Source organism: Lithobates pipiens, unplaced genomic scaffold (assembly GCF_037356315.1).
Source record: "Lithobates pipiens isolate NorthernLeopardFrog02 unplaced genomic scaffold, aLitPip1_a1.2 Scaffold_393, whole genome shotgun sequence".
Classification (NCBI taxonomy): Eukaryota; Metazoa; Chordata; class Amphibia; order Anura; family Ranidae; genus Lithobates; species Lithobates pipiens.
In genome coordinates, this window is record NW_027507846.1 from 1,933 (window position 1) to 29,420 (window position 27,488).

Consider the following 27,488-nt stretch of genomic DNA (forward strand, 5'->3'; position numbering starts at 1 on the left):
CGGTGGTCCTGTGTGAGCATCCGAGGGGGGGAGACTGCGCTGATAATCAGCGCAGATCCCTCCGGTCAGGAGAGCCACCGATCGTCTCTCCTCTACTCGTGTTTGTCAGATGCCAGTGAGAAAAAGGCACTCACCGGCTCTTCCTGTTTACATCGTGATCAGCCGTGATTGGACATGGCGGGGGCTCTTTACTGAGATTGGTGTAGCGGTGTGTGTCAGATCGACGCACCGCACCACCGATGCGCCCCCCCCCCCCCCCGCTCCTTATTTCCTGTAGTGTGTTGACAACGCTGCACTGAAATTCTGTGCAGGGTTGTCAGCCCTGCCCAGTTTTCTCTTGATCCTCCCGCTTCTGTATTATGGGGATGAGCTCTAAGGTCAAGAAGGGTTCATTAATGCCCCTTTCACACTTGTGCCACTTGGGGAACTGCAAAGTCGCACGACACGTCGTACCCCCCACGATTTCCAATGAGTACCGTTCATATCTGTGCGTCTTCTTCAAGTGGTTTCACACTTTGATGCGACTTGGAGTCCGTAGACCTCAAGATTACACGGGTGTCGCTTCAAGTCGCGGCAAAATCCGGGAGACTTTCAAGTCGCACAAGGGTGAAAGGAGGCCAAGACGGGACCGACAACCCTGCATGGGATTTCGGAGCAGCAGAGGCAGCGTTGTCGGCTCACTGCAGTAGTCCTTCTTAGATGGAGGTAAAAACTCGATAGGGGTTCCAAACCACCTCCGCTCTGTCCAAAGTAAGAGAAGAAAATTGGCCTGGGTTAGAGCTGCACAATTAATCGTCAAGAAGCGTTCTCGCGATCTTGACTAAGGCTCCGTTCACACAGGGGGCAACATGAGGCGACACGACTTGCCGTGCCGCGACCTGACAAGTCGCCCCCGTTCTGTACTACGGAACCGTACTAAGAGGAGCTACTCGAGTCGCTCCGACTTAGAAAAAAGGTTCCTGTACTACTTTTGGGCGACCTCGGGGCGACTTGCATTGGCTTCTATACAGAAGTCATTTGCAAGTCGCCGCTGAGGTCGCGGCAGGTCGCGGAGCGGCAAGTCGTGTCGCCTCGCATCGCCCCCCTGTGTGAACCGAGCCTGAAGTGTTTCCCCATTCTTTCTATGCAGAGAATTCTCTCGGCTCTTCTGAAGCCATCAAAAGAAAGGAAGAGAAAATCTGGGCAGTCTGCCGAGAATCGCAACATTCTTTATCAGTTGAACTTAAATATAAACATTGTAACAATTTGTCAGTGGAAGAGACTTTGTGTGTAAGTGAAAAAAGTTTAACCACTTAAACACTAAACCATTTGTTGGTTTCAAGTTAAAATCTTTTTTTTTTTTTTGCTAGAAAATTACATTTAGTAGACACCCTAGAGAATAAAATGGTGGTGGTTGCCATATTTTATGTCAATAAAAAATATATATTGCTGCGCTAAATATATGAGTGCTATAAAACTATCCCAATTAGATTAATTATAACACAAAGTGAATACACATGAATCATACGAAGAGTCCATGTAGTATATCAAGTGCTAAAGTGAAACAAAATGATAGTCCCGTGTATATAAATGTTCAAAAAGTAAAAAGAATGATACAAAAATACATATATTAGCCGTAAAAGAATCCAAAAATAACTGTTCAATCCTTTTTTTGTTAAATCATGATGGGTTTTTTTTTATTTTATTTTTTTTTACTTTCCATAGTGATATTTGATGGTGTTTTGTCTTTTTTTTTCTTTCTTTTATTTTAAATTTCCCTAGCGCTGTATTTTTTTCTAGTTATTTAAATATTTTATGTCACACTGTATTTGTGCAGCGATCTTTCACATGCATTTTTTTATTTTTTTATTTAATGAATAAAAAAAAAAAAAAAAAAAAAAAAAACCAGTAATGTTTATTTATTTTATTTATTTTTTGTATAATGTCAAAGATTTTACGTCGTGAGAATCGCAATCTTTTTATTCTAAGCAAAAAAAAATCGCGATTCTCATTTTGGCCAGAATCGTGGGTATATCCTTTAAGTGGGCAAGGCCAAAATGATGCAGAGACGTTAAAATGGACCTTTAGGCCGGGTTCACACCGTAGCCATGCGGGAACGCCGCGAATCCACTGCGTTTTCCCGCATCGCATGCCTCCCGCCGGCAGTTCACACTGCCCTATGCGGACTGCTGGGAGTGTCAATGAAATGTTAATGACACCCCCAGATCCGTCCGCATATCGCAGTGCGATCTGCCGACTCGGACAGGAATCGGATCGCATGGTGTGAACACCCATGCGATCTGATTCTGCTGCGGACCAAAAAAAGGGTCCTGTGCGAGTTTGCGGCGGGTGCAATGCGAATTCAGCCATACTGTCTGTATACTATCTGTATGGCTAAACTCGCATCGCTACAGAGATAGGATGTGATTTGCACTGCAGTGCGGTGCGAATCACATCCGGATCTCCCACCCGCAGCAGTGTGAACCCGGCCTTGCTCTACTGTACATGTGCCACGCCTCCTCCCCCTTCCTTCCTCTCTTCAGCAGGAACCAGCTGAGATTCCAACCGTGTTTGGGCAGGCTGGTTGTACCCAAGTGGATGAACCGATCGATTTAACTTGGGTATAACCAGCCTGCCGGATTTTACATGATTATTGCGAGTGGCTGTTGTAGCCATTCGCAAAAACCACTGCGTTCTCCCGGTGGGGGAATCTATCCCTGCCGGGAGAACACGATGGATCCATTTGACGGGGCAACTGAGCAAAGTCGCTCAGTCTATGGCCGGCCTAAGCCTGCAGACTCTGCTGGCATCCTTCTTGCCTAGGTGAGAAATGGAGATACGATTTACGCCGGAGCAAATTTTATTTCTTGCAACCACAAGTTGCTGGGGAATACTTTGCATGGAGCTATTGTGTTCTCCCAGCAGAGGGGTGGGCGGGGGAATCTGCCCATGCCGGGAGAACACAGTGATTATTGCTAGCGCCAGGCTGGTTGTACCCAAGTTGATCGAACAACTTTGGTACAACCAGCCTGCCCAAGCATGATGATTTTGAATCTTTGAATCTTGGCCCATTCCTGCTGATACAGCTTTAACACCAACACTACTCCCCCCCCCCCCCCCCCGGACTCCGGACTGAGCTAGTTGGGGGGGATGGGAGTATGCAGCCGAATCGGTCTGTACAGTGTCTGTCACGGACACAGCACGGAATCCGAATTAATAAAAAGGTTTGCACTGCTGTAAATTTGAAGCAGCACCTTCTCCATTTTCTCAGCTTAGAAGAGCAGCGCAGGCGTAAAGCCCCTGCCACCCTTTAGTTCCCCGTACCTTACTTACCGGCCAATGTGAGAGATTTGATGAATGGAGGTCGAGGAGATGGAAGTTGCCCTTGTAATGCGCTTTTAAATCGCTCAAAAACTCTCAAATAACCGAAGTTGTGTGGAGATCATTTTAAACGTTTTGTTTTATTCGATGGCAGTTGGTTTTCATTGGGTGGATGTTATAGGTTACAATGTTCAGTAAATCTGATCCCATTGGATACATTTTGTTCATATATATAGATATATAGATATATAGATAGATAGATATATATATATATATATATATATATATATTGGCCGATCACTGAGCACACAACATGAGCGATTTAAACTTTTGGATTTGTATCTCCAGGCTGTGAAGTGACTCCCGATGTCAACATTTCCGGACAGAAGTTCATCATTAAGCTCCTCATCCCGGTGGCCGAAGGAATGAACGAGATCTGGCTGCGCTGTGACAATGTAAGACGCCGGAATCGCCGCCTCCTTTCTGTGTCTAAGGCGCCGTTCACACCCGGGCGTTCTGAACGGTGGGCGGGATCCCCAAGGTGTGAACGGAGCCTAGGAGGAACCTGGAGCCTGCCATTGATCACTTCTCTTTCTGTATGTGCCGGTTGCTTGGCTGTCATGTTAAGCCTCTGGCTTCAATACTCTAAAGAGACACTGTGACCATCCTAAGAAATCGCAGGCTGGAGTGCAGAGAAATGACGTGTTTTTTAAATGCTTGCATTGTTTTGCCTCAATTATTTTCTTCATTTAATTTGCAATGTGCCTCTGAACTCGCTAGTTAGACTCCAGGAAGAGTGCATTTCCTTGCCCACCCCCCTCCACTTTCCACATTGTAGCCACTTCTTCCTCTGGGAGTGCCTAATTACTGTCTGTGCTGGCCCAGCTGTTTCACCCTCCCCTCACCTCGCGCTGTAGCAACCAGGGAAGGGGAATACTGTAGTGCAGTGGTCTCCAACTTGCGGCCCTTTGCTCGCCTTTATCTGGCACTTGGGGCCTTATTCCTCCCATCGATATGAGACTCTGCCTACTGACACCAACAGTGGGGCGCTATTCCTCCCAATGATGCCAACAGTGGGGCGCTATTCCTCCCAATGATGCCAACAGTGGGGCGCTATTCCTCCCAATGATGCCAACAGTGGGGCGCTATTCCTCCCAATGATGCCAACAGTGGGGCGCTATTCCTCCCAATGATGCCAACAGTGGGGCGCTATTCCTCCCAATGATGCCAACAGTGGGGCGCTATTCCTCCCAATGATGCCAACAGTGGGGCGCTATTCCTCCCAATGATGCCAACAGTGGGGCGCTATTCCTCCCAATGATGCCAACAGTGGGGCGCTATTCCTCCCAATGATGCCAACAGTGGGGCGCTATTCCTCCCAATGATGCCAACAGTGGGGCGCTATTCCTCCCAATGATGCCAACAGTGGGGCGCTATTCCTCCCAATGATGCCAACAGTGGGGCGCTATTCCTCCCAATGATGCCAACAGTGGGGCGCTATTCCTCCCAATGATGCCAACAGTGGGGCGCTATTCCTCCCAATGATGCCAACAGTGGGGCGCTATTCCTCCCAATGATGCCAACAGTGGGGCGCTATTCCTCCCAATGATGCCAACAGTGGGGCGCTATTCCTCCCAATGATGCCAACAGTGGGGCGCTATTCCTCCCAATGATGCCAACAGTGGGGCGCTATTCCTCCCAATGATGCCAACAGTGGGGCGCTATTCCTCCCAATGATGCCAACAGTGGGGCGCTATTCCTCCCAATGATGCCAACAGTGGGGCGCTATTCCTCCCAATGATGCCAACAGTGGGGCGCTATTCCTCCCAATGATGCCAACAGTGGGGCGCTATTCCTCCCAATGATGCCAACAGTGGGGCGCTATTCCTCCCAATGATGCCAGCAGTGGGGCGCTATTCCTCCCAATGATGCCAACAGTGGGGCGCTATTCCTCCCAATGATGCCAGCAGTGGGGCGCTATTCCTCCCAATGATGCCAGCAGTGGGGCGCTATTCCTCCCAATGATGCCAGCAGTGGGGCGCTATTCCTCCCAATGATGCCAGCAGTGGGGCGCTATTCCTCCCAATGATGCCAGCAGTGGGGCGCTATTCCTCCCAATGATGCCAGCAGTGGGGCGCTATTCCTCCCAATGATGCCAGCAGTGGGGCGCTATTCCTCCCAATGATGCCAGCAGTGGGGCGCTATTCCTCCCAATGATGCCAGCAGTGGGGCGCTATTCCTCCCAATGATGCCAGCAGTGGGGCGCTATTCCTCCCAATGATGCCAGCAGTGGGGCGCTATTCCTCCCAATGATGCCAGCAGTGGGGCGCTATTCCTCCCAATGATGCCAGCAGTGGGGCGCTATTCCTCCCAATGATGCCAGCAGTGGGGCGCTATTCCTCCCAATGATGCCAGCAGTGGGGCGCTATTCCTCCCAATGATGCCAGCAGTGGGGCGCTATTCCTCCCAATGATGCCAGCAGTGGGGCGCTATTCCTCCCAATGATGCCAGCAGTGGGGCGCTATTCCTCCCAATGATGCCAGCAGTGGGGCGCTATTCCTCCCAATGCTGCCAGCAGTGGGGGCGCGATTCCTCCCAATGCTGCCAGCAGTGGGGGCGCGATTCCTCCCAATGCTGCCAGCAGTGGGGGCGCGATTCCTCCCAATGCTGCCAGCAGTGGGGGCGCGATTCCTCCCAATGCTGCCAGCAGTGGGGGCGCGATTCCTCCCAATGCTGCCAGCAGTGGGGGCGCGATTCCTCCCAATGCTGCCAGCAGTGGGGGCGCGATTCCTCCCAATGCTGCCAGCAGTGGGGGCGCGATTCCTCCCAATGCTGCCAGCAGTGGGGGCGCGATTCCTCCCAATGCTGCCAGCAGTGGGGGCGCGATTCCTCCCAATGCTGCCAGCAGTGGGGGCGCGATTCCTCCCAATGCTGCCAGCAGTGGGGGCGCGATTCCTCCCAATGCTGCCAGAAGTGGGGGCGCGATTCCTCCCAATGCTGCCAGCAGTGGGGGCGCGATTCCTCCCAATGCTGCCAGCAGTGGGGGCGCGATTCCTCCCAATGCTGCCAGCAGTGGGGGCGCGATTCCTCCCAATGCTGCCAGCAGTGGGGGCGCGATTCCTCCCAATGCTGCCAGCAGTGGGGGCGCGATTCCTCCCAATGCTGCCAGCAGTGGGGGCGCGATTCCTCCCAATGCTGCCAGCAGTGGGGGCGCGATTCCTCCCAATGCTGCCAGCAGTGGGGGCGCGATTCCTCCCAATGCTGCCAGCAGTGGGGGCGCGATTCCTCCCAATGCTGCCAGCAGTGGGGGCGCGATTCCTCCCAATGCTGCCAGCAGTGGGGGCGCGATTCCTCCCAATGCTGCCAGCAGTGGGGGCGCGATTCCTCCCAATGCTGCCAGCAGTGGGGGCGCGATTCCTCCCAATGCTGCCAGCAGTGGGGGCGCGATTCCTCCCAATGCTGCCAGCAGTGGGGGCGCGATTCCTCCCAATGCTGCCAGCAGTGGGGGCGCGATTCCTCCCAATGCTGCCAGCAGTGGGGGCGCGATTCCTCTCAATGCTGCCAGCAGTGGGGGCGCGATTCCTCTCAATGATGCCAGCAGTGGGGGCGCGATTCCTCCCAATGATGCCAGCAGTGGGGGCGCGATTCCTCCCAATGATGCCAGCAGTGGGGGCGCGATTCCTCCCAATGGATGCCAAATGTGGTGATGTTTACTCACTGATGCGAGGAAAATTTCCACTACCACTGGCTACAGTTTGGTCCCTCAAATGTCTGAAGAAAAATAAACTGGCCCTTTTGTTGAGAGAGTTTGGAGACCCCTGCTGCACAGGGTCACTTGAGTGACCTTTTTGAGTCCTTTTGCATTCCATCCAAGATGGCGGCACCTATAATCTATAAATGAAATGTATATTGTTAATATTATACTTTTATTATCAACTCAAGATCTTAAGTGGTTACATTTGTGTTTTCCAGGCAGGAATGTGTCTAATGTTCTTCCAGGGAAAGGCTCGCATTCATACTCGCTCTTCTTTCTTCCCATCTTGCAGGAGAAGCAATATGCTCACTGGATGGCAGCCTGCAGATTGGCATCCAAGGGGAAGACCATGGCGGACAGTTCCTACAACCTGGAGGTCCAGAACATCTTGTCCTTCTTGAAGATGCAGCACCTAAACCCGGACCCTCAGTTCATTCCCGACCAGGTCAACTCTGACATCAACCCGGAGTGCGTCGTCTCGCCCCGTTATCTGAAGAAATACAAGAACAAACAGGTACTGCCAATTCCCACCAACCTTCTGCCATGGGGGTTGCCTGGACACTGGTGGCTGGTTTTGCTTTGCACCACGGCAGAGGGCTTGGGGTGTTTAGGGAGCTTCCGGTGCTGCTTTTGGCAGTTATGCAGGAACAGCACGGGGGGCCCTGGAGGAGTTCCCTGCCCTCGCTGCTATAAGAGGAATAATGGGGGGCCTCAGGTAAAGATTGGGGGGGAAACATGTAAAAAGCCTTTTGAAGATGAAAAGGAACTTCTAGGTAAATGCTGTATATGTTAGGTGTGTGAGGGAACACCATTATGATTGTTCTTGACGTGATTCTGCGTTTTTGAATATACAGGACAAAGCAACAGGTTACTTTAATTTGCTGCCCTTTACCCCCTCAAATAGTAGCCCCCCCCCCCTTAACAGCACCTGCCTGCCCTTCCTTTACTCCCCGGCCCTTTCTGCTTAGGTCAGGAACCCCCAAAAAAATATGGACGTGGAGGAGCATGTGACTTCTCATGACTGCACTGGCCAATCGGAGCGGGGGTCACAATAGGTGGTCCATAGCCTGTAAGCTACAACTCCTTTCTCCTTGCCTTTTTGGTTTCAGCAGCTAAGCAGAGTAGTAATGGGGGCGAAAAGAAGGCCAACTATAAGGTCCTTGGGAGGGGGGCATTAAAGTGGCCTTATTGCTTTGCTGTACATGAGCAAAGACCAGATTTCCTTTAAGTATCTGATAAAGGAAATCTGGTCTTTGCTCATGTACAGCAAAGCCACAAAGTCACTTTAATGCCCCCCTCCCAAGGACCCTATATTTGGCCTTCCTTTCGCCCCCATTACTACTCTGCTTAGCTGCTGAAACCAAAAGGCAAGGAGAACGGAGTTGTAGCTTACAGGCTATGGACCACCTATTGTGACCGCCGCTCCGATTGGCCAGTGCAGTCATGAGAAGTCACATGCTCCTCCACATCCATATTTTTTTGGGGGTTCCTGACCTAAGCAGAAAGGGCTGGGGAGTAAAGGAAGGGCAGGCAGGTGCTGTTAAGGGGGGGGGGGGGGTGCTGACACACTGCAGGGCCAAACATCTGTGGACATCACACCTAATATGAGATTGCTGGACATCTCATTCCAAAACGATGGTCTTTGGTATGGAGTTGCTCCCTCTGTGGCTCTTCCATCCTCCACAATTCTGGTGGCAGTTTTGTGAGGTCAGGTGCTGATGTTGGCTGTGAAGACCCGGCTCACAACCAAATCACAATTCCAATTCACCCCAAAGGGGTTCGGTAGGGTTGAGATTGTAGTGGTAGTTGAGGAACATCATGCATGAACGGAAAGTCTTGGAAACTCGAGTTGCTTTGGAGAGCAATTATCACTTTATTTGTGTTTTACCCTAAATTATGGCCATCGGAGAATTGGGGATCCCCTTTCTTCAAGAATTTTGGTCGTGTCGGCCATTGGAAAACGCAGTCTGTGTACTAAATATGATAGCCGTGTTCTGAAGTGTGCACACAACAACAAAATTAAAAAAAAATTCCCATGGGACTTTTAAAGGTCACGCCTCAAAACGCACCAAGTAAAATTGTATAAATGATTTATTCAACGCATATTTAAAAACGTGATACAGAAAGAAAAAAAAATATATATTTAAATGTCGTTTTATATTGGTAAATTTTTTTCATTCATGTAATCGACCTTTCCATGAGACCTGGATGTGTCACAAAGATGACTGTCAGTAGTCTGGAATAGCTGTGCTAGGGTCTCGACGCGTTTCGCGAGAAGAGTCTCGCTTCTTTTGGGAGAAGCACAGATGGAGGTCAAAAATGCAAGTAAGTAACTAAAAAAAGAGGAAGGCCAAGCATGTAACATATAAAGTTAAATATTTTCCGCTTTCAATTGATGACACTCCTGACCTACTGAAGAAGTATGGATGACTCTCTTTAGTAGTCAGAAAATTTCTGTATATGGGCGGGTAATGACATTTAATATAATTTTTTTTTTCTTTCTGTATCACATGTTGGTTTTTAAATATGCATTCAAAAAATTATTTATAAATTTTACTTGGTATGTTTTCGGGCTTTTTTGTTTTTGGTTGTATGCCTACTAATGGGGGACTGGGTAGCACCTCTGCCCATCCCACACCAGCTCTTGTATAGCGTTCTGAGGTGTCTGCTGTGTCTACACCTATGCTATCCTCATCTCTTCTGGGAAGACTTTCTCACTCCGAAGGTGATCAGTGGGGAAGAGGTCAGGGCTCTGTGCAGGTCACTCGAGTTCCTCCACACCAAACTGGTCAAACGATGTCTTTATGGAGATGGCTCTACTCTTCTGGAAAGGCAACCCACAAAATTGGTAGTATGTCTGTGGAAATTTGTATCCAGTCAGCCAAAGGGAACATTTGTGGGGTCAGGTACTGATGGTTGATGAGAAGACCTGGCTCACAACCCACTTCATCCCCAAAGTGTTCCGTTGGTTTGAGGTCGGGGGTTCTAATCTAGGAATAGTCACATTTTTAGGATATAGAGTGTATCAGTTTGGAGTGGGGTGATCCTATGACCATTATTTAGTCATGAACTTCCAAGGATATGACTGATGATGGGCGGGAAGACCTGCTTCACCCCCAGCCTTCCAATCCATCCCAAAGGTGATCGGTAGGGTTGAGGTCAGGGCTCTGTGCAGGACATTTGTTCCTCCACGTCAAACTGGTCACACCATGTCTTTATGGAGCTGGCTTTGTACACGGGGGGGCACAGTCATGGTGGAACAGAAAAGGGTCTTCCCTGAACTCTTACCATAAGGTTGGAGGAGCACAATTGTCTTTGATGGAGGATTGCCAGGACCCTTCTCTGGAAACACCTGAACTCCATTTTTGTAGGTAGGCTCAGGGGCGTTGCTAGGGGGTGGCTATTGGGGCTATAGTCTCAAATCTGGGGCCCATAGCCCCGAGTCTCTTGCCGCATGGTCCCTGCCTAACCAGCGGGTCACAGCCGTGGCTGCTGTGGCGCTTGGACTGGCTGCATGAGACAGGTGGAGGAGAGAAGTGAGCGGGTGGACAAGCAGAGATGACATCTCTCTCCGCTCCCCTCACAGCATGGTGGAGTGGAGGTCACGGGCTTCCTGTCGTTGGTGGAGCTCCACTTTGCAGCCAGACCCCCCTTGCTTCAATGTCAGAGGTGCGGCGGGCCCCGCATCAACGCTCTCCTGCCCTCACTAAATGGACCAGTGCTGCCAGCCTGCCACCAATGCAGCGTCAATGCAAATTTGGTGACGTGGCAAGTGACAACCCACATCTGGTGGCGCGGTGACGTGGCAAGTGACAATCTGCAAATGGTGGCAGGAGATGTGATAATCCGCATCTGCTGCCAGGTGAAAGTGGCGAGCGACAATCCACATCTGGGGGCAGGCCATGGTGGCAAGTGACACGTTGCATCTGGTGGCAGGAGGTAAAGCAAGTGACACGTCCAGGGCTCCCACTGATTCTGCATTATGGTGAGTTGAACCACTTCGTTATATATTAGAATGCAACAATAGAAACAAAATGCGCTTTAATCGCCCTGACACCAGATCGGTCATGGTGCCATGATGATTGAAGCACCAAGACCAGCCATTGCCCGCAAAATATGGCTTACCACAGGCGTGAACCCCCCCCCACCCGGACCTGCAAAAAGGTTGGTGACCACTGCTATGGGCTCTAGCCCCAGATCTTTTGCAGACCTAGCAACGCCCCTGGGTAGGCACAGACGTCTGCCCATATAGTGTATGTCTGGTCTGCATGTGAAGCATGGGAGTGACTGGTATAAGCAGGGGGGGCTACATCTCTGAGGGCGTTCACCAGCAGCCATGACACTGAAGCATAGCATTTGCCCAGGCACATGGGGAACATCTACAAAGCTGAAGTCCCAAGCTAATAACGTTTTTTTTCAGTATAGAATATATTCCATCGTTCTACCAACTCAAGGTTTCCCGTTTTGGTTAGAGTCCGCCGTGGACTGTCTTGAACTGTGAATTACAAGCAGGCCAGCGAAGCCTCCTGGAAAGGGTTAATATTTCGGAAGCAGGCCTCCAGGAAGCGGCTCATATGGAGGTCACATGGGACGGTTCTGTCCCTCAGAGTCTCATGACATGAAGCTGCTGTAAAGGCAGGATGTGCCGTGGCGTGGGGGGGGGGGGGGGGAGAGAGAGAATGTGTGGAATGTGATCTGCATGTTACCAGTGAGAAATGTCATCTGGCCGTCTCATGCAATCGCGACCGCCATGAAATACGTGGAAAACCTCGCGAAACTCCATCTTCCTTCCATGCGATTTTCAGATTATTACGTTTTTTTGCTGAGGGCTGATTCACATTTTAGTGGACTGTTGCAATGCATTAATGCGCGCGGGTTGCAGCGTGTGTTGACGAGTGCTGCGTTATGGCACCCCCTTTTTATTATGAATCGGCTGCCAGCGCACCACGTCGGCTGAAAAAAAACGCATGTATGACCGTTATTGCGAGGTGCAGCACACCCCACCACCATGCACAGGGTGAGCTCCGCTCTACAATGCATGGGGGGTGCCGTTTACAATGAGTAGCACCCCACATAGAGCAGGTGAGTCGCGGAAATGCACTTTTGCTAACGCTTGTTGCCACAACCTCCAAGTGTCAGTGAGCCCTGAAAGTCATTTTCACTGAAACTTTCAAGATTTGTATGGGGCGGGGAGGAAAGGGTACTAATGTGCACAACCCCCCCGACTAACCTACCTAAATAGTCACTAATAATAACCATTAAATAAGGGAAGCGGCCAACATATAAAAGTGATCTCTGCACCATTAAAATAAATGTAAAAATAGTATGTGGCGCTACCTAAATGACTAAACTCATAAATAATGCTCAAAATTAAATAAATATACAATAATTCACATCGATAAAATATGTGCAATCAATTATACATAAATATACCTCATAACTTAATCCAGGGGTGTCCAAACTTTTTTCAAAGAGGGCCAGATTCGATGAAGTGAACATGTGTGAGGGCCGACCATTTTGCCTGACATTCTTTGAACCATTAAAATTCGGTCATTCGAGCACTCATACCTGGCCCAACAAAAATTCTCGTGCCTTTGTTGCGCTCGTTTGCCTGGCACACAGACGAATGCTCTGTTCTTTAGGGGTACCGTTAAGTCTTAATGGTACCCCACACATTGGAAACATGGGGTGCTTTTGGTGCAGCGCAATTAAAAAAAAAAAAAAAGCTCTGGGACTTCTTTCCCTGCATTTTTGTGTGTATGGAAGCCCATTGAAATGCATGGGCTGCCCTACACACAGCATGCAGCCATGCAGATGTGAACCAAGGGCTTATTGGAGGGGCAGTAAAACTACATGGTTAAGCTGTTTTTACCACCCCCAACTTCTCCCCCTCTAGCTGCAGAGGGAGCAGCTGGGGGTGTACACATGCTGTGGCTGCAGCTGGAGGTATGCTCAGCGTGAATGGGCCTGCACTGCAACTACCCCGCAACTGTGTAGACTGCACAGTTGCGGTATAGTGATGCTACATTTACGGGCTTAAAACAGGTGGTGAGGAGGCAACATAATGCCTCTTTACCACCTTTCAAATGCCTCTGAAAAGCGATCTGTATATGGATTGCTTTTCAGAGGAGCAGCAGTCCTGGCTGCTATCACACACACAAGCACCACAAAAGCAGTTCTGATGGTACAAGAATGGGGGGGGGGGGGTCTGGATTAAAAGTAACACACATGCATACACATACACACAGACATACACACATACAGACACATGCATACACATACAGACACATGCATATACTTACATACATACAGACACATGCACACACACACATACAGACACATGCACACACACACATACAGACACATGCACACACATACATACATACAGACATACACGCACATACATACACGCACATACAGACATACATACACACACACACACACACACACACACACACACACACACACACACACACACACACACACACACACACACACACACACACACACACACACAGATACATACAGACACACATGCTGCACACACATACAAACACACATACATGCACACACATACAGACAGACATACACGCACATACATACAGACACACATGCACATACGCATACATACAGACATACATGGACACACACACACATGCAATCATACATGCACAGACACACACACACACACATACACACATGCACATACAGACACACATACACACACCCACACACACATACATACATACATACATACATACATACAGACAGACATGCACACACACATATAGACACACATGCACACACATACATACAGACATGCACACACATGCACAGACACACATACATACAGACACACATACATACAGACACACATGCACACACACACATACACACACACATGCACACACACACATACACACATGCACACATACATACATACATACATACACACATACACACATGCACACACATGCATACAGACACACATGCACATACATACATACAGACATGCACACACACACATACAGACAGACATGCACATACATACAGACAGACATGCACATACATACAGACAGACATGCACATACATACAGACAGACATGCACATACATACAGACAGACATGCACATACATACAGACAGACATGCACATACATACAGACAGACATGCACATACATACAGACAGACATGCACATACATACAGACAGACATGCACATACAGACAGACATGCACATACATACAGACAGACATGCACATACATACAGACAGACATGCACACATATACATACAGACAGACATGCACACATATACATACAGACAGACATGCACACATATACATACAGACACACATGCACACATACAGACACACATGCACACATACAGACACACATGCACACATACAGACACACATGCACACATACAGACACACATGCACACATACAGACACACATGCACACATACAGACACACATGCACACATACAGACACACATGCACACATACAGACACACATGCACACATACAGACACACATGCACACATACAGACACACATGCACACATACAGACACACGCACACATACAGACACACATGCACACACATACATACACACATGCACACACATACATACATACATGCACACACATACATACATACATGCACACACATACATACATACATACATACATACATACATACATACATACAGACAGACATGCACACACACATACATACATACATACATACAGACAGACATGCACACACACACACATATATAGACACACATGCACACACATACATACAGACATGCACACACATGCACAGACACACATACATACAGACACACATGCACACATACACACATACATACATACATACAGACACACATGCACACACATGCATACAGACAGACATGCACACACATGCATACAGACAGACATGCACACACATGCATACAGACAGACATGCACACACATACATACATACAGACATGCACACACACACATACAGACACACATGCACATACAGACAGACAGACAGACAGACAGACAGACATGCACACATATACATACAGACACACATGCACACATATACATACAGACACACATGCACACATATACATACAGACACACATGCACACATATACATACAGACACACATGCACACATATACATACAGACACACATGCACACATACAGACACACATGCACACACACACACATACACATAAATAAAGCCTTTTTAAAACGAATCTAGCTAGTAGTACAGTACCTTTCCATTCCATTTCCTCATTCAGCCGGGTACTGCACTGTAGGGGGAAGCAGAGAGCACAGCACACTCCTCTGCACTTTACTTTCACTTTTGAAGCCGACGGAGCTTCACACAGTGCCGGGGATCGGCTCATTTGACAGCCCTGATCCCGCAGCACACCAGGCGGGCCGTTCAAAACCGGACTGCGGGCCGCGATTGGCCCGCGGGCCGGACTTTGGACATGCCTGACTTAATCTGTGTCAAATAAACTGACAACAATGTGCAAAATACTGAATGATAAATAATGTGCAAAAGGCATATAAAGTGCAAAAAATTCTTCAAATATATCCGTGTATCACAATAATAAAGTGATCTAATAAGGAAATACAGTTCTTTGGGGACTTTGCAATAAGAACTTTATTTCCTTATTACATCACTTTATTATTGTGATACACGGATATATTTGAAGAATTTTTTGCACTTTATATGCCTTTTGCACATTATTTATCATTCAGCATTTTGCACATTTTATTGAGGGTTTTGCACATTTTTTATTGAGGGTTTTGCACATTTTTTATTGAGGGTTTTGCACATTTTTTATTGAGGGTTTTGCACATTTTTATTGAGGGTTTTGCACATTTTTATTGAGGGTTTTGCACATTTTTATTGAGGGTTTTGCACATTTTTTATTGAGGGTTTTGCACATTGTTATCAGTTTTTTGCACAGATCAAGTTATGAGGTATATTTATGTATAATTGATTGCACATATTTTATCGATGTGAATTATTGTATATTTAATTTTGAGCATTATTTATGAGTTTAGTAATTTTAGGTAGCGCCACATACTATTTTTTTACTTTCAAGATTTGTACTTTTCCCACCTTTTTTCTGTAAAAGTTCCCCACATACAGATAATTCCCTCCTATATATCGGGCACCGTCAACACAGAGCAAATGCCGAGATAGATAAATATCAGTTGGCCTTGTAACCTATTTTTTTATTTTTTTTCCCAGTTAGTTTGTGCAAACTTCAGTTATAAAGAAGCAAAAAGAAATTGCAGCTGATGGGATCGCTGTAGAACTAGTGAAAATGAGGCGCACGTGGGCGGGGCAATGCGCTGAATGGCGCAGGGGTGCCCCTTTTCTGTGCAGCATTACCGGCATCGGTGAGCTGCCTCATCACCGCCGGTTATCTCTGCAGAGGTTTCCATACGTATGGCGGCCTGTCTACCAGTAAGGCCCACAAATACCTCAACGCCATTGATGTGAGGTCTGCATCCCGTCTGCATCCTGGCTTCTTCTGTGGATGGGTTTTGGGCTGCCTGGATTGGCCGGCCATAATGATGCGACTCCTGGCCGGCCATAATGATGCGACTCCTGTGAATATGCACAAGTGCTAACCCATCCCGACACCTGGCAGATTGTACACTGAGGTGTGCATCAGTGTAAAGGACATTGCAAGGCAGAAAATAAGAAGTTTTTGGCCCCTTGCACATGGGGGGGGGGGGGCCCATCCAGCTGCACTGTGCACCCAGAAGGGACAGGTGCACCATCCAGCCCTACTGCAGGTAGCCTGTCCTAGCTTATGGCAGGCTGTGGTTGGATGGAGCTGAATGCTGCATCCTCAGACTTTCGGCCTCGAATGGGCTCTAAAGGCCGGCACTACTTTTTAAAGTGGTTGTAAACCCACGAGGAAAAAAAAAACCCTGCAAGACCAAGGCGTAATGAGCTAGTATGCATAGTATACTAGCTCATTATGAAATGCGTACCTTAGATCCAAGCCCCCGGAGCTGTACCCGGTGCGCTGATGTGGGCGGCGGCATGTCTCCCGGAGTTTATTTCTGGGTATCGCGCGCTGTGATTGGCCGGAGCCGCGATGGTGTCACTCCCAAGCATGCGGCAGGTAGCCGCTGGTAACGGCGCAGCAGCTGAGGAAAACAAGCCGTTTTTTCAGTGCGCATGTGCCGATACAGTGCATATCTCCCAAACGGTGCAAGTTTTTGAGAAATATTCACGGTACCTACAGGTGAGCTTTGTTCTAGGCCTCATTATAGTCTTACCTGTAGGTAAAAGTGGTGTGTAAGGGTTTACAACCACTTTAATACAGCATCCGGCTGCAGGTACCACTTGGTACAGCATCCAGCCGCAGCCTGCCATAGACTGAGAGACTGTCTGCAGTGGGGGGCTGGGGGAGCCCAGAGAGACGCAATGCAGCTGCAGGGGACCTTTATTACAGAAGAGCCCTAATATACCTTCCATTCTGCAATGTAATATTTTAGTGCATTTCCACCTTTTGTGGTCAAATTTGTGGAATTCCCCCACTAAGTGCTTCTTGTGTTCCAATTCACACAGCGAACCTGAGAAAAATGACCTTTCTAGTTCCATTGTAGCAGATTTATACAGAGCAACCTCTAGACGGCTTCTATTGTTCTGAATGTCTGCATTGTGTATTCAGAGGGACACATTGGGTCGTGCGGTTAGGGAATTGGTTAAGAATAATAAGTTGTCCGGGTACAAGAGTTTAAATTCACCCGGACCTTTGCACTGCCCTTTTAATAACATCTTCTGAAATGGCCCTGGCCAGGGGGGGTTCTATCGCCAAAGTGAAAGGGGCAATAGCGGGCACCCTTGCCTGGCGCCTCTTTGAAGATTAAGGGAGAATTTTAAGATAACATTTTTTTAAGTTATTCTGTGGCAATTGGGGAGATGTAAGAAATATCTGCAGTTGGTGTTCTCCCGATGTGTCTGCAATGGTGGAAATGCACTTTAAGGTCCCGTTCCTGCAGGTCGGGCCGTGTTGGAATTATTAATGTGATTTTTGTATTCTGTGGATGTGGACCCGGGGGTCACACTGGCAATGCTTTGTATTGCGTGACTGTATAGGTGTGCTGCATCCTCCACCGCTGCCTCCACCTCTCACTTTGCTGTCACTCGGCTTTTTCTATGTTTTTATTTTGTCTCAAAGGTCATTTGCATGCTTTGGCTGGACTTCTGCTCTGGGAAGATCTGCAGAACTTTCTTTTGCTTGTTTGCCATAAATCTCATTTGCTCTTTTTGTTTTGTCCCCCATCTCTACCCTCTTCTCCTTTTTCCTCTTCCTCTTCCTCCTCCTTTCTTCCTCCCTCCTCCTCCTCCTCCTCCTCTTCTTCCTCCTCCTCCTCCTCCTCCTCCTCCTCCTCCTCCTCCTCCTCTTCCTCCGTTCTTCTTCGTTCTCTGCCTTCTTCGTTCTCTGCCTTCTTCGTTCTCTGCCTTCTTCGTTCTCTGCCTTCCTCCTTCCCCCCCCCCTTCTCTGCCTTCCTCCTTCCCCCCCCCTTCTCTGCCTTCCTCCTTCCCCCCCCCCTTCTCTGCCTTCCTCCTTCCCCCCCCCTTCTCTGCCTTCCTCCTTCCCCCCCCCCCCTTCTCTGCCTTCCCCCTTCTCTGCCTTCCTCCTTCCCCCCCTTCCCCCCTTCTCTGCCTTCCCCCTTCCCCCCTTCTCTGCCTTCCTCCTTCCCCCCCCCCCTTCTCTGCCTTCCTCCTTCCCCCCCCCCTTCTCTGCCTTCCTCCTTCCCCCCCCCTTCTCTGCCTTCCTCCTTCCCCCCCCCTTCTCTGCCTTCCTCCTTCCCCCCCCCCTTCTCTGCCTTCCCCCTTCTCTGCCTTCCTCCTTCCCCCCCTTCCCCCCTTCTCTGCCTTCCCCCTTCCCCCCTTCTCTGCCTTCCCCCTTCCCCCCTTCTCTGCCTTCCTCCTTCCCCCCTTCTCTGCCTTCCTCCTTCCCCCTTCCCCCCTTCTCTGCCTTCCTCCTCCCCCCTTCCCCCTTCTCTGCCTTCCTCCTTCCCCCCTTCCCCCCTTCTCTGCCTTCCTCCTTCCCCCCTTCCCCCCTTCTCTGCCTTCCTCCTTCCCCCCTTCCCCCCTTCTCTGCCTTCCTCCTTCCCCCCTTCTCTGCCTTCCTCCTTCCCCCCTTCTCTGCCTTCCTCCTTCCCCCCTTCTCTGCCTCCCTCCTTCCCCCCTTCTCTGCCTTCCTCCTTCCCCCCTTCTCTGCCTTCCTCCTTCCCCCCTTCTCTGCCTTCCTCCTTCCCCCCTTCTCTGCCTTCCTCCTTCCCCCCTTCCCCCTTCCCCCCCTTCTCTGCCTTCCTCCTTCCCCCCCCTTCCCCCTTCCCCCTTCCCCCCCCCCCTTCTCTGCCTTCCCCCTTCCCCCCCCCTTCTCTGCCTTCCCCCTTCCTCCTTCCCCCCCTTCTCTGCCTTCCTCCTTCCCCCCCTTCTCTGCCTTCCTCCTTCCCCCCTTCCCCCTTCCCCCCCCTTCTCTGCCTTCCCCCTTCCCCCCCCTTCTCTGCCTTCCCCCTTCCCCCCCTTCTCTGCCTTCCTCCTTCCTCCTTCCCCCTTCTCTGCTTTCCCCCTTCCTCCTTCCCCCCCTTCTCTGCCTTCCTCCTTCCTCCTTCCCCCCCTTCTCTGCCTTCCTCCTTCCCCCTTCCCCCCCTTCTCTGCCTTCCTCCTTCCCCCCCCTTCTCTGCCTTCCCCCTTCCCCCCCCTTCTCTGCCTTCCTCCTTCCTCCTTCCCCCCTCTCTGCCTTCCCCCATCCCCTCCTCCATCTCCCTCCTTCCATTTCTCGGCATTGCCATCCACAGCCAGGCTATGTAAGAGATTTGGTAAGTTTAATCTTCACAACAGAACTGTGTTTTTAGTATGTTGCCTTCCCTTCCCTTCCCTTCCCTTCCCTTCCCTTCCCTTCCCTTCCTGTGATGTTGTGCGTTTTGTTTTTGTTTTGTTTTTTTCTGTTTTTCACAGATTTGATGTTAAAGTGGAACTCCAGACAAAAGTAAAATAGGCTTCAGAAAGCGTCCCCCGTACTGTAAATGTTTCTGTTCCCCACCACAAATGAAAGGTGACAGTTCAAAGTCCTGCGGCTCACACCTGCTGATCAGTGACATCACAATGATGGTGTCAGCCGGAAGGAGGGGTTACACGTGGCACCGGTTATGTCATTGTGGAAGGAAAGGTTTGACCAATGAAAAGCCGCCTGGGGTCACAGAGGTCACAAATAAATGCCGGATCCCGGGGGGGGCGATTTCACATTGCGTTCAAAAAGTCTTCCCGACTTCCCCTTTTCACTAAATGTTTCCATCACAACTATCACTTCACTTTTTTTTTCCTAAGTACATTTTTTTGTGCTTTACGATTTAATTAGGTGCCGCAGCTTAAAATCCTTCAAGACCTCCCATAAAATACCTAAATCTAAAGTTTCATCTGCTATAAGCCCTTCTCTGCCCCCCCCCCCCCCCCCATCAACATTCCTAAATAAAACCATTTTCGTGACATTCCTTATTTTCCACCCAGTGACATCACCGGGTCTCTGCGCTTCTCTATGCAATGCAGGCAGATCATGGCTGGTGGGGGTGGGGGGGGCTGTACATGGCTTCCTGAAAACATCACAGCCCCTCCCCCCGCCTCAGTACTCATCTACAGAGCCCTCAGTCCTGGTGCAAGCAGTGGGGAGGAGTTATGCAAATATTTTAATTTCTTGGGTGGGTGACGGCCTGGAGGAGTGGGTGTTCCTAGGCAGGATGTATTTGCATAGGTAACGCCCACTTGTGATCCTGCGCCTCCATGATTGAAAGAACTGAAATCCAATGAATGAAAGGGGTGGAGACAGTCAGGCTGGGGAGGAAAGATCTAGATGATGCTGGATGTCGTCCAGGCAGAAAATAAGGCGGGGCTCTATCTGACTTCCTGCAGCTTCTAATGCACACTGTGAAACGCTCGCAGTGTGTTGTGTTCTCTGTGAACGGCAGTGCAGCACATGGGGGGAGGGGGGTCATTGCCACGTGTTTTGGTGGTAGAGGGCCCTCAGACTGGGTATGCGGGGGGCGGAATACGGGGTTCACCTCCCAGGACTGGCAGAAGTCGGGATATTCGCTGGGTGTGGCTGTTCCGGGCGCGATCTGCGGAATGCGTGTCGTCTGGTATGGAGGCGATGACCCGTTCTGTGATTGGAATGTTTGTCACGTCAGGAGGATCCGTGCGAGGTCTGCGGAGGTACCGAGATAAGACCGCCGTGTCATGTCCGTCCCTTCATTCCATAGACCGCCGTGTGTCATGTCCGTCCCTTCATTCCATAGACCGTGTGTCATGTCCGTCCCTTCATTCCATAAACCGCTATGTGTCATGTCCGTCCCTTCATTCCATAGACCGCCGTGTGTCATGTCCGTCCCTTCATTCCATCGACCGCCGTGTGTCATGTCCGTCCCTTCATTCCATCGACCGCCGTGTGTCATGTCCGTCCCTTCATTCCATAGACCGCGTGTCATGTCCGTCCCTTCATTCCATCGACCGCCGTGTGTCATGTCCGTCCCTTCATTCCATAGACCGTGTGTCATGTCCGTCCCTTCATTCCATAGACCGTGTGTCATGTCCGTCCCTTCATTCCATAGACCGCTATGTGTCATGTCCGTCCCTTCATTCCATAGACCTGTGTCATGTCCGTCCCTTCATTCCATAGACCGCCGTGTGTCATGTCCGTCCCTTCATTCCATAGACCGCCGTGTGTCATGTCCGTCCCTTCATTCCATAGACCGCCGTGTCATGTCCGTCCCTTCATTCCATAGACCGCCGTGTGTCATGTCCGTCCCTTCATTCCATAGACCGCCGTGTGTCATGTCCGTCCCTTCATTCCATAGACCGCCGTGTGTCATGTCCGTCCCTTCATTCCATAGACCGCCGTGTGTCATGTCCGTCCCTTCATTCCATAGACCGTGTGTCATGTCCGTCCCTTCATTCCATAGACCGTGTGTCATGTCCGTCCCTTCATTCCATAGACCGCTATGTGTCATGTCCGTCCCTTCATTCCATAGACCGTGTCATGTCCGTCCCTTCATTCCATAGACCGCTATGTGTCATGTCCGTCCCTTCATTCCATAGACCGCCGTGTGTCATGTCCGTCCCTTCATTCCATAGACCGCTGTGTGTCATGTCCGTCCCTTCATTCCATCGACCGCCGTGTGTCATGTCCGTCCCTTCATTCCATAGACCGTGTGTCATGTCCGTCCCTTCATTCCATAGACCGCGTGTCATGTCCGTCCCTTCATTCCATAGACCGCCGTGTGTCATGTCCGTCCCTTCATTCCATCGACCGCCGTGTGTCATGTCCGTCCCTTCATTCCATCGACCGCCGTGTGTCATGTCCGTCCCTTCATTCCATAGACCGCCGTGTGTCATGTCCGTCCCTTCATTCCATAGACCGCCGTGTGTCATGTCCGTCCCTTCATTCCATAGACCGCCGTGTCATGTCCGTCCCTTCATTCCATAGACCGCCGTGTCATGTCCGTCCCTTCATTCCATAGACCGCCGTGTCATGTCCGTCCCTTCATTCCATAGACCGCCGTGTCATGTCCGTCCCTTCATTCCATAGACCGCCGTGTCATGTCCGTCCCTTCATTCCATAGACCGCCGTGTCATGTCCGTCCCTTCATTCCATAGACCGCTATGTGTCATGTCCGTCCCTTCATTCCATAGACCGCTATGTGTCATGTCCGTCCCTTCATTCCATAGACCGCTATGTGTCATGTCCGTCCCTTCATTCCATAGACCGCTATGTGTCATGTCCGTCCCTTCATTCCATAGACCGCTATGTGTCATGTCCGTCCCTTCATTCCATAGACCGCTATGTGTCATGTCCGTCCCTTCATTCCATAGACCGCTATGTGTCATGTCCGTCCCTTCATTCCATAGACCGCTATGTGTCATGTCCGTCCCTTCATTCCATAGACCGCTATGTGTCATGTCCGTCCCTTCATTCCATAGACCGCCGTGTCATGTCCGTCCCTTCATTCCATAGACCGCCGTGTCATGTCCGTCCCTTCATTCCATAGACCGCCGTGTCATGTCCGTCCCTTCATTCCATAGACCGCTATGTGTCATGTCCGTCCCTTCATTCCATAGACCGCTATGTGTCATGTCCGTCCCTTCATTCCATAGACCGCTATGTGTCATGTCCGTCCCTTCATTCCATAGACCGCTATGTGTCATGTCCGTCCCTTCATTCCATAGACCGCTATGTGTCATGTCCGTCCCTTCATTCCATAGACCGCTATGTGTCATGTCCGTCCCTTCATTCCATAGACCGCTATGTGTCATGTCCGTCCCTTCATTCCATAGACCGCTGTGTGTCATGTCCGTCCCTTCATTCCATAGACCGCCGTGTGTCATGTCCGTCCCTTCATTCCATCGACCGCCGTGTGTCATGTCCGTCCCTTCATTCCATAGACCGTCGTGTCATGTCCGTCCCTTCATTCCATAGACCGCCGTGTCATGTCCGTCCCTTCATTCCATAGACCGCCGTGTCATGTCCGTCCCTTCATTCCATAGACCGCCGTGTCATGTCCGTCCCTTCATTCCATAGACCGCCGTGTCATGTCCGTCCCTTCATTCCATAGACCGCCGTGTCATGTCCGTCCCTTCATTCCATAGACCGCCGTGTGTCATGTCCGTCCCTTCATTCCATAGACCGCCGTGTGTCATGTCCGTCCCTTCATTCCATAGACCGCCGTGTGTCATGTCCGTCCCTTCATTCCATAGACCGCCGTGTCATGTCCGTCCCTTCATTCCATAGACCGCCGTGTCATGTCCGTCCCTTCATTCCATAGACCGCCGTGTGTCATGTCCGTCCCTTCATTCCATAGACCGCCGTGTGTCATGTCCGTCCCTTCATTCCATCGACCGCCGTGTGTCATGTCCGTCCCTTCATTCCATCGACCGCCGTGTGTCATGTCCGTCCCTTCATTCCATCGACCGCCGTGTGTCATGTCCGTCCCTTCATTCCATAGACCGCCGTGTCATGTCCGTCCCTTCATTCCATAGACCGCCGTGTCATGTCCGTCCCTTCATTCCATAGACCGCCGTGTCATGTCCGTCCCTTCATTCCATAGACCGCCGTGTCATGTCCGTCCCTTCATTCCATAGACCGCCGTGTCATGTCCGTCCCTTCATTCCATAGACCGCCGTGTCATGTCCGTCCCTTCATTCCATAGACCGCTATGTGTCATGTCCGTCCCTTCATTCCATAGACCGCTATGTGTCATGTCCGTCCCTTCATTCCATAGACCGCTATGTGTCATGTCCGTCCCTTCATTCCATAGACCGCTATGTGTCATGTCCGTCCCTTCATTCCATAGACCGCTATGTGTCATGTCCGTCCCTTCATTCCATAGACCGCTATGTGTCATGTCCGTCCCTTCATTCCATAGACCGCTATGTGTCATGTCCGTCCCTTCATTCCATAGACCGCTATGTGTCATGTCCGTCCCTTCATTCCATAGACCGCTATGTGTCATGTCCGTCCCTTCATTCCATAGACCGCCGTGTCATGTCCGTCCCTTCATTCCATAGACCGCTATGTGTCATGTCCGTCCCTTCATTCCATAGACCGCTATGTGTCATGTCCGTCCCTTCATTCCATAGACCGCTATGTGTCATGTCCGTCCCTTCATTCCATAGACCGCTATGTGTCATGTCCGTCCCTTCATTCCATAGACCGCTATGTGTCATGTCCGTCCCTTCATTCCATAGACCGCTATGTGTCATGTCCGTCCCTTCATTCCATAGACCGCTATGTGTCATGTCCGTCCCTTCATTCCATAGACCGCTATGTGTCATGTCCGTCCCTTCATTCCATAGACCGCTATGTGTCATGTCCGTCCCTTCATTCCATAGACCGCTATGTGTCATGTCCGTCCCTTCATTCCATAGACCGCCGTGTCATGTCCGTCCCTTCATTCCATAGACCGCTATGTGTCATGTCCGTCCCTTCATTCCGTAGACCGGCGTGTCATGTCCGTCCCTTCATTCCATAGACCGCCGTGTGTCATGTCCGTCCCTTCATTCCATAGACCGCTATGTGTCATGTCCGTCCCTTCATTCCATAGACCGCTATGTGTCATGTCCGTCCCTTCATTCCATAGACCGCTATGTGTCATGTCCGTCCCTTCATTCCATAGACCGCTATGTGTCATGTCCGTCCCTTCATTCCATAGACCGCTATGTGTCATGTCCGTCCCTTCATTCCATAGACCGCTATGTGTCATGTCCGTCCCTTCATTCCATAGACCGCTATGTGTCATGTCCGTCCCTTCATTCCATAGACCGCTATGTGTCATGTCCGTCCCTTCATTCCATAGACCGCTATGTGTCATGTCCGTCCCTTCATTCCATAGACCGCCGTGTCATGTCCGTCCCTTCATTCCATAGACCGCCGTGTCATGTCCGTCCCTTCATTCCATAGACCGCTATGTGTCATGTCCGTCCCTTCATTCCATAGACCGCTATGTGTCATGTCCGTCCTTCATTCCATAGACCGCTATGTGTCATGTCCGTCCCTTCATTCCATAGACCGCTATGTGTCATGTCCGTCCCTTCATTCCATAGACCGCTATGTGTCATGTCCGTCCCTTCATTCCATAGACCGCTATGTGTCATGTCCGTCCCTTCATTCCATAGACCGCTATGTGTCATGTCCGTCCCTTCATTCCATAGACCGCTATGTGTCATGTCCGTCCCTTCATTCCATAGACCGCTATGTGTCATGTCCGTCCCTTCATTCCATAGACCGCTATGTGTCATGTCCGTCCCTTCATTCCATAGACCGCCGTGTCATGTCCGTCCCTTCATTCCATAGACCGCTATGTGTCATGTCCGTCCCTTCATTCCGTAGACCGGCGTGTCATGTCCGTCCCTTCATTCCATAGACCGCCGTGTGTCATGTCCGTCCCTTCATTCCATAGACCGCTATGTGTCATGTCCGTCCCTTCATTCCATAGACCGCTATGTGTCATGTCCGTCCCTTCATTCCATAGACCGCTATGTGTCATGTCCGTCCCTTCATTCCATAGACCGCTATGTGTCATGTCCGTCCCTTCATTCCATAGACCGCTATGTGTCATGTCCGTCCCTTCATTCCATAGACCGCTATGTGTCATGTCCGTCCCTTCATTCCATAGACCGCTATGTGTCATGTCCGTCCCTTCATTCCATAGACCGCTATGTGTCATGTCCGTCCCTTCATTCCATAGACCGCCGTGTCATGTCCGTCCCTTCATTCCATAGACCGCCGTGTCATGTCCGTCCCTTCATTCCATAGACCGCTATGTGTCATGTCCGTCCCTTCATTCCGTAGACCGGCGTGTCATGTCCGTCCCTTCATTCCATAGACCGCCGTGTGTCATGTCCGTCCCTTCATTCCATAGACCGCTATGTGTCATGTCCGTCCCTTCATTCCATAGACCGCTATGTGTCATGTCCGTCCCTTCATTCCGTAGACTAGGCTGTACATTATGGGAGGCTGCCATTGGAGGGTGTAGACAGGGGGTGTAGGGGGGGTGGTATACACCGGAATGTTTTGGAGGTCTTCTAGTACGGTGAAGTTTCACCCGTCCCCTTCCTGGCTCTGCAGTGTGACGCCAATATGTAAATCACATGACCGGCCCAACAGCAACGCAACTATCTCTGCAGGTAATTCCTTTGTCTGGCGTTCCACTTTATCCGGCGCACCTGTATGAGAAATTCTCCAGGTGTTCAGTCCGGGTGTTCAGTCCGGGTGTTCAGTCCGGGTGTTCAGTCCGGGTGTTCAGTCCGGTGTGTGTTATAAATCTGATATAAAAGCCGATTCGATCCTCTTGGTGTCCTGTGTGTATTTCAGTCACCCCTCCCCCGCTTTCTCTGTTAGACTGTGAAATCCGTTTTGTGATATTTCTGATCTGATAAATCTTCGTTTCTCCGCAGATCACGGCCCGGATTCTGGAAGCTCATCAGAACGTCGCCCAGATGAGTCTCATAGAAGCAAAAATGAGGTTTATCCAAGCCTGGCAATCCTTGCCGGAGTTCGGCATGACCCACTTCATCGCCAGGTCAGTCTGTGGCGGGGGAGGCGGCTTTGTGAGCCGCAATGTTAAAATGTTACATTTTATTGAATGCGTTTATCAAAAAATCTGCCTTTGCAGGTAAGTGGCCGAGAAATTCCCACTTATGGCTTCATCCTCCATAGCTTTGTTGCTAGGCTGTTGCTAAGACACTCCCAGCCAATTCAAACCCCCTCACATGCGCTCTCTACTGCCCCCCCTCCCCCACCACATGCGCTCTCTACTGCCCCCCCTCCCCCTCCACATGCGCTCTCTACTGCCTCCCCTCCCCCCCCCCCCCTCACATGCGCTCTCTACTGCCCCC

At 50.3% G+C, this 27,488-nt stretch overlaps 1 protein-coding gene across 1 annotated transcript; it reads left to right on the forward strand.

Annotated features, from left to right (window-relative positions):
* Positions 1–3,648: 3,648 nt before the first annotated feature.
* Positions 3,649–27,284, forward strand: LOC143956648 (fermitin family homolog 2-like; the record flags this gene model as incomplete). Its single annotated transcript, XM_077466838.1, has 4 exons — positions 3,649–3,755; positions 7,347–7,568; positions 19,904–19,924; positions 27,048–27,284. Coding segments are annotated over 4 exons (572 nt in total), but the record flags the coding sequence as incomplete, so codon positions are not given.
* Between the last annotated feature and the right edge of the window lie 204 nt (positions 27,285–27,488).